Raw genomic sequence first — 8,785 nt, forward strand, 5'->3', positions numbered from 1 at the left:
ATTACTATGAATTTTGGGAACTTCAGATAAAGATGACATTTTGGATCCTCGGATAGTTTAATTATATTAATATCAGGGCCCAGGCTTTGTACTTATGATTCAACTTACTCCTCAATTTTGTGCTACAAAGAATGGGATTTTCCTTCACTTTTGTCTACATGTATCATTCAATATATTATTTGATTCAGTAAACTCGGTAAATCCCAAAATAAAATTGAATATACCCTATTGGGATAAATAAAAAAATCTCTGTCCTATTGGGCCAGATTTGCCGGTAACAATCTGCCAGCCGCCTAGACAATTAAGCAAGCCCATGTTTCCTCATAGAGGGAAACCATGGCACGGCAAACTAATGAAGCTGAGATCAAGTATAATTATTTTCTTAACCCAATGATATAAATTTATTACTCAGAATGAAACACTGTCAAGGTAAATAAAAGAATAGCCTCTCACTAAAAAGTTATTTATGAATTGGAACAGGACCGTTGAAGCATTAAATATAAAAAAACAATCCTCCCCAATACAAACACTCAGTACCGGAGGTCCAGAAGCATTTGTCTGGGCGAGGAGATCATGGAATTACCCGGTGCAGTTTCATGTCTCGCGAGAGCAAAGTGAAAACAAATGAAGAGTTGAATTTCATAATTTCACATCTACTTTGCCTGAGGGTGAGAAGCAATGAACTCAACAGCATGATTGATTGAGCTGATATTGTCTGCCTCATTATCAGGTATCTCAAACCCAAATTCTTCTTCCAAGGCCATGACAACCTCCACAGTGTCCAAACTATCTAACCCCAGGTCTTTTTGAAAATGGGCAGTCAGGGTAACCTTCAAAAATAGAAAACTAAATAGTAGAAACACTTAAAATAACAAGATTCTATATGCAGCCGTAACCTACAACACTAGACGTCATTCTTTTGAAGTACCCATATTCGAGCATATCCAGACATTGATATAACGATATGACCTTCCAAGAACCCTCTAAGCACATTAAAAAACTAAGAAAAAAAACTCATCATATCCAACACTTACACCTGAATTCGTGTAATATAGACCAAAAGAGATTCCTACAAGTTGCACTCATAATAACACAACAAAAGAAGCCATCATCTCAAAATATATTGAGCAAAGAAATGAGGGAAAAGAAAACACAAACTGGGAACATAGAGTTTTGTGAGCATCTTCCAAGTTCTTCAAAAGTACACATCAAGCAGAAGACTATGAAGAGCCAACACGTATGGGTGTCACACCCCAATATGGGGTTAGATTTCTTAGGTTTAAAATATTGAAAATGAATAACCCCAAGTGGAAAGAGTTGTTCAACCACTACAATTATTATTATTTTTATAATATGTAAATTAGAAAACCACACAAATGGAAGATATTTTTAAGAGATAGACCGGTTGTAAAAATAAGAAAAGGGAGATTAGAAAGCCAAGCCAGAAACCCCATCAACTTCATCGAATTCTTCAAGTGTTTTCTTAAGATCAAGGTTAAGAACTTGGAGCCTGGAGCATGTTTTGGCCACGAATTCAAGATGGGGATCAGAGATAAAAATCTAGGTTTCAAAGAAAAGAAGATTTGGGAATCTGGGCATGAAACTGGGGAGGAGATCGAGCTCAAGAACCCGAATGGATAATCGGGATAAACCTTCCACCCGCAGCCTTGGGTTGCATACTTGAGAGAAGGATTTCATGTCGTTTTGATGATAAACTCGTTTGAGAACTAAGCTTAACTCGTCGTCAACCAGTCTCGACATGAAGATAACAGAACCGTAACTCTTCAAGTTTTTCTAGAAATTGAAAACCCAGGCAAAAACCGACTATAGATACTGCTCTAAGAGCTGATCTGTTTGTTTTGAACACTGCTGTTGCTGGGAAATGGCTGGATGTTGTTCTTAAAGAAAACGTTCATCGTGTTTTGCCTAAGGTGTTGTGGTGGATCCATGAAATGCGAGGTAATTACTTCAAATTAGACTATGTAAAGCATCTTCTTTTTGTAGTTGGTGTTATGATTGATTCGTATATTACAACTGAATACTAGAAGAATAGGACTCATGAACGTTTGAAGAAATAACAAGGAACTGATGCAAGTTGCAGAAGATAGTGTGGCTAAAAGGGGTTTTACGTGAACATGTTCGTGAATCTCTTGGAGTGCTCAATGAGGATTTACTCTTTGCCTTAATAAATGAAATTGAAATATGGGGAAATGAAGTTATGACTCTAACAGGAAAATCACGTGGATGGTGACTTAAAAAAAAATAAAGGGGAAAATCGCATCATGGATTCTCAAGGTTTGGTAAGAACTTGGCCTTGTCTCATAGTTTCCTTTAGTTTTTGTTTATGGCCCAATAGTGAAAATTAATTCGGTTCAGTCCCTAATTTTAATGATTAATTATTTAAAGTAACCCCACAAATATTCGATTATACTAATTGAGTTTCCAAATTATTATTACAATTCTAATAAGTTATCTTTATGTTAAGGAAAATTATTTGGATACGAGTTAGTAATTTTGATGATCTAGATCGAGAGGAAATATTGGAAGTTGAATCAAATATCGAGGGTGTTCGAATAGAATTTAAATGGTCGACCAATATAGCACGGAAAATCAAGGTAATATTTTACTACCTCTTTATGCTTTATGGAACATGTTGATATCGGTAAATGCATGAATAAGATAATGTTGATCACTTTTGTGGAGTTGAATAATTTATACACTTGATATGAATGTGGTAGAAATTCTGCAACTGAATACGGATCGAATAACTAAGATAAGAGATTAATAATTGTTAGAATTAAATTACAAGTTTGTGATTGGTGATAAAGAAATCAGCTCTGGATTTGTAACTTATATTTTATATCATCAAGGGTTAAATGTTAAAGGTACTTGGATGAAAAATTATGAGAATACTCCGATATGGTAAAATTATGAAATTACCCTTATGTTGGAAAATGATAAGAATTGTCCCTAGAAGTTGATTAGTAAATCTGAAAAGACATATTGATTTGATAAATCTACTTATGTGCATAAGAAATGCTAGTTTTGTATAGGAAATACGAATAACCGGTTTTTAAAACCAAGATGGTTTGTGCAAGATATTAGAATTCTATTAAGGAATTATTTCAAGATAATAGAATGTTCGGGAAAGCAATTGATCATAGGATCTCTAAATTATAATTATTTTCGTTAAGAGTTAATATTGAAATTAACTAGTTAAGAAAGTACGAAAATGCCCTTGAGAGATAAAACAATCTGAATTGACCCTGAATGAGAGAGTACTTTGAGGATTTGTACTTAACTCGATTAAGTACGAATTTAATTGTTAAGATCCTGTCTTTGTACATAAAAATTTATAATATTCCGTTTATAAAATCTGAGAAGACACTTGACCCGAAAATATTCGAATAAGGAGTAAATACTTAAAGAGTAATTTATCGGAGGTATTCTGCTGACATAATTGTTCGAAAGGACTGAAGTAAATGATAAGATTGAATTAAATAATAAGACCAGATGGAAGGAAATGATTGAAATATTCTAGAATTATAAAATGACCAAATTACCCCTGGAATGGAAATGACTCAAGAATGTCACCAAGCTCAGGAATGAATGGATATACTCAAGCTTTGAAATGAATAGAAAAATGTTGAGCACCAAAATGACCAAAATGCCCTTATGACCTAGAATAAGTAAATGTCTTGGATTAATTAAGAAATCCAAATAAACATGGATGTTGTGCTACCAGTAAAAGTTGTGGAACGCAACTTAAGTGATCAACCAACGTTAGTACTATATCATTACCTGAATGATATAAGTATCACTTGAATGTTTGTTCATCTTCTCAAATTTGGATCGATGATAATTTTGGAAGTACTTAGCTCAGCTCAACTCTAGAGCGCACACAGTACTAATAAGTGGGTATTCGTTAGTCAAATCAACCACGAATACCAGAATGACTTTATTATATGAATAAATTGAAATGAAATGAAGTACAACGTGTATTTGAAATTCAGAAACGTCTGAATTATTCTGGAAAACTTTAAAGTAATCGGGATAGACTTGCTTACCAAACGAACTAAGTAACATCAATGACTGAGGATTAAATAGGTGATTTGATGAGTTTGGAAACACTGTTGAACTTACATGATGAATTGTCATTATAGGTTATGAGCCATGGATCAAGTACGTCAGTATTTCCTGATATTGTTGAAACGTGGAAATGAAATAAAGACCGTTGGAAGATTTATTCAGTGATGATTATGGGGATGATCTATGGATCTGCATTATGGTATTAAAGAGTGAATACACTGGAAGGATAATGAATTGACTTGTTGACATGCATCAGTTTGAGAGTTGTGTAACTCGAGTTGTTTGATAATATGATCGATAGTCGTAGATTGTAAATGACTTGAATCTTCGATTCTATATTTCATCTAAAATCACTTCGGTCATGTTTAAAAAAAACAAGTAACGCAGAAGGAAAAGATTATGAATATCTCATTTGGTTCAATTGGGCTGAAATCCTATGAATTCAAAGTATATTCTTGAATACCTCTGATTGTTTGGGTAATGGAATCACTCGCAGTAAATCTGAATTTAGAATTGTTAAGTATAAAGGTTCCTGAACGTTTTCCTAATGCACACGAAAATATAGTGGGATTCTAATGTATCAACCTTAAATGTCTGGCTAGATCGGTTAGTAATCGATTCTCCTCAATAGGACATTGTTCCTGGAATTCGATCAAATTTCATAAGTTTCATGTTATCCAAAATGATAACTACAATGGCCTCTGAAAATACTTGGATTCTCTAGTGTGTTCCCTAATTATTACTGAACTGTTTTATTGGTTTTAATATGAGGTACACTGAGTTCTTTGGATACTGTTTTATTGATGCACCAATTTAATGTGATGATTTATGGAATTTGTGTCACGGTGCAATTGAACTTTTGGATTGAATTACAATAGTATAGCTCTGATCAAGCTAATAAACAGAATGGGCCTAATGTGACTCTTGGGGCCCCAAGATACATTAGGTTGGCTTCCCTTGCTGTGTGCTTAGGGTAAGCTATATGGACTTGGACTTACGGGCTTAAGGATACAAGCTATAAAGCTTATCCTTAGGTTGGCTTTCTTTTTGCTGTGTGCTTAGAGTAAGCTATATGGAAAATAGTTTTGGAAATTACTGATGGTGTACAAGAAAAGAGTTTAAACTATGATTTTCAAAAGTTAAATTTCATTATGATTTTATGAGATTTACTGAACTATCATTTGATAAGTGTACCTATTATGATTTTATTATACTGTTGGAACACACTAGACATCCTATTCGATCTCCTGAAAATGTCATACTTTGAAGGGTTTCTTATGAACTGAGATTCATGGCTTCTACTCGATGAACTTCTAAGGGAACCCCAAATTATTCTGTAAACTAGTATACGTATGATTCAATAAGGAAATTATATGGCTTTCCATTTATCTACATGTCATGTAGCATCATCTGGTAGTTCTGTATTACTGAGCTTTCCGAAGCTCACTCTATTACTCAACATTGCAGGTTAAAAGAATTGTACCAGTGCAACTATCGACATCAGTAAGGTAGTTCTTCCGGCGTTGCTTGCAGAGAATGCTACATGTGATTAGGGGGCATGTGAATTGTATTTTATTTTATATTTGAGTTTGAAAAACCTATTTTATTTCTGAATAATAATAAATCATTTATGATTTTACATGTTTTAAGAAAATTTTTAAATTTTCTGCTATTTTTACAGTGGGTCGCTCCGGTGGCTCTAATGTGACACTCCAGATCGGATCGGACTATCCGCATCGGTCTGAGGGGGTTACAGGGTGTTTGATACGGACATGCTTCCAACACACAAAAAATGTAAGGATAATACGATATACAGGACACGGTCAATACACATTTGTCTTCTGATGGAGCACAACAAAAAACAGTGGCTCCATCACACCACTTACTTCTTCCTGTCCATGTAATCAATAAGAAAGAGGATGTTGGAATAAGAAGATGCATATTGAACTAGAAGAAATCAAAACAGAAAATCATGGTAGACCAAGGAATGAGATGCCGGGATTCGAAGAACTGAGAACAGAAGATTACGGACAAGAGAGAGCAGGAGAGGTCAGGGAAGGTTGTTGGAAGCTGAAAGGGGAGTGGCATGTCATTTTCCTACTTCTTCATTTAATTATTTAATAATAAGATAAAACTAAATAAAAATTAGAGACAATAAATATTGTAAAGTACATAAATAATATTTAGTCAATGAAATGTTTTTCATTTCAATATCGATTCGGTAATTAGTTATTTATAAAATAACTTTAAATATGTGAAAAATGTATATCCTAATGAAACAAAAGAATAAAATTTACATTGAATATTATATAATTTTAAAATTCACCATGTCTGTGTTGACTCATAGTCTCGTACTCACATTTTGTGTTCATATCCATGCTTCTTCGGGCAGAAGATACGCTGAAGTAAGTCGCCAAGAATCTTATAGTGATTTATTAGTTTTATAACTCATAATAACCCAACTATGTTGCAAGGTGGACAACATTAAAACAAGGGTTGGCCTCTTCCAAATTAACAAGTATATTTACAAGTAGAAGAACATCCAACAGCCAGTCACCTAATTTACAGTGATCCACTATTATGTTACACTTCTTATACGACCACAACTAGCATTTAAATTGATCTAATGCTTATACAAGTCATCCTCGTTAACAATACTAATATTACAAAAACTCAGATTGAAAATGCAGCCAAAGCTAATTAACTATTTCAATTTGATATCAAATCCACAATTAAAGCCAGCTCCAGCGGTCCAGCCCATCTAACAGAGGATATATTTCCTATTCGTGCTTAAGCAACATTATAGATCAAGCAAAAGTTCCCCAAAATTTCTTAAATGCAGGTTCATAATACTTAATCAAAGCAACTGGTTAAATGAAAAATGAATAAAGAACTAAAACAATACCGTTATATGGTAATTGATTTCATTTAACCAACAACTGTTGAAATGAAAAGGAGTGAAGTAAAAAGGAAAAGACCTTGGAAGGATCAACATTCTGGAAGTTTTTGACAACGCAGAGGACGCGATCGGTGACCTCAGATTTGTCGAGGAAAGAGCCCATGACCTCGTCGGAGAAACCGCGCCGTCCGGCGCCGAAGGTGAGAGCGAAAAGGCCGTTAAGGGTATGATTAGGGTTACGGAGAAGGGACAAGGACATTGCATTCACCCTCAGGTGCTCAAGCAAAGCTCCTCTTACCGCCGCCATTTCAGACTCTTCCTCCTCTTCTCTACTGGAAACTCTGAATAAACCTTTTCTTTTCCGTTCTAAAAGCCCAAAGTCTATGAGAAATGGCCAGTGGGAACTTTTGTGGCTCAGGAGACGAGTATAAGTCATAAGTGAGGGAATCAGTGCCGAATAGGACTTCGCAATCTTCTTCTTTGGCGTTTTCTGGGGAAGGGGTTTAGTTTCACTAGACATCCCTAAAGTATCACTCAGATTATAAGTTGGTCCCTACAAGTTCTAATGGAGTCCTCAAACTTTTAGCACTGCATCAATAAAGATTCTTCCATCAGCCTAGTAGTTAATTTAGTGTTAAGCATTAGTTCAAATCAACTTCAAAATAAAGGGATTACTTTTTTTTATAGGAGGCCGGCTAATTTGACACAAAAACTAGTCATCTAGATCACACAAGAACCATAAAAGTAAAAGGTTAAAAATTTAACCAATGCTCGAATAAAATAAATATATGAAAAAATTTGATTGCATCGGAAAACGAACTACAAAAGGGGATGAAAATACTGAAAGATCACCGACAAATTGCAAATTAGAGTCCAACAACATGAGAAAACTATCCACGAGCACAAAACGCGTATCCAAATCAATATAAGGGTCCAAAGCATGGAAGATAAGCATGATAACAAGTAAGCGTCAACTTGATCAGTCGTTGTGATATCAAATCCAACCCTGAGAAAAAGATAAACTAAAACAATAACAAAAAATCGAAAACTACCAAATAGTAGAGAAAAACATATCACAAAGGCAAAGATAAACGTGCTATTAAGGAAGAGATAAACATGTCGAAATTATTATTTAAAAAAATAAAGAGAAAAGACAACCGACGATCGGTAACCATTATCAAAATCGATGCCGCCATCGGCTAAACAAAATTAAAGAAAAAAAATTGATACAAATTGTAAAGAAAAAAGAAAGAAGAGTACTACAGTTTCGAAACAATTCTACATGAATTTTCTTTTTAATAAAAGGATTACTTCTAATTTGACAATAAACATATTTAAAGTATATTTATCAAATTATAAGCATGTGTAAAACTATAATATGAAATTTAGATCTAAAATATTAAAAGAATATAATATTAACAAAGTTTAATACGAATATTTTTAACATATTAAATATTAAATGTAAACCGTTCACATATATATATATATATATATATATATATATATATATATATATATATATGAATTTTAAAAATATTTTATATGCACGAACCAAATAGCTTTCGTGATAAAGGAATTGTTGCTATTCTTGAAGACCTAAGTTTGAGTACCATAGATACCAAGGATTGTGAGCGTTCAATATCAAAAAATTGAGAGTTATCCTTGAACATATATTGTATTGTATTTATCATCTTTACCAAAAGAAAACATTATTCTTAATTTAAAAACTTTAATCTCAAGCAATGACATATGCAACTATAGTCCTGAAAGAAATCAAGCGATGACAAAGGATGAAAC

The 8,785-nt window shown here is 33.7% G+C and overlaps 1 protein-coding gene across 1 annotated transcript; it reads right to left on the reverse strand.

Moving 5' to 3' along the window:
• Window positions 1-605: 605 nt before the first annotated feature.
• On the reverse strand, window positions 606-7,301 carry LOC120200532 (acyl carrier protein 2, mitochondrial-like). The gene is made up of 2 exons (XM_039201346.1): window positions 7,068-7,301; window positions 606-830 (listed from the first exon to the last, which is right to left on the reverse strand). Exons 1-2 carry the CDS (start codon window positions 7,293-7,295, stop codon window positions 654-656), a joined length of 405 nt encoding a protein of 134 aa, XP_039057277.1. The 5' UTR covers window positions 7,296-7,301; the 3' UTR covers window positions 606-653.
• Window positions 7,302-8,785: the final 1,484 nt, after the last annotated feature.

Source organism: Hibiscus syriacus, unplaced genomic scaffold, assembly GCF_006381635.1.
Source record: "Hibiscus syriacus cultivar Baekdansim isolate YM2019G1 unplaced genomic scaffold, ASM638163v2 tig00006113_pilon, whole genome shotgun sequence".
NCBI lineage: Eukaryota > Viridiplantae > Streptophyta > Magnoliopsida > Malvales > Malvaceae > Hibiscus > Hibiscus syriacus.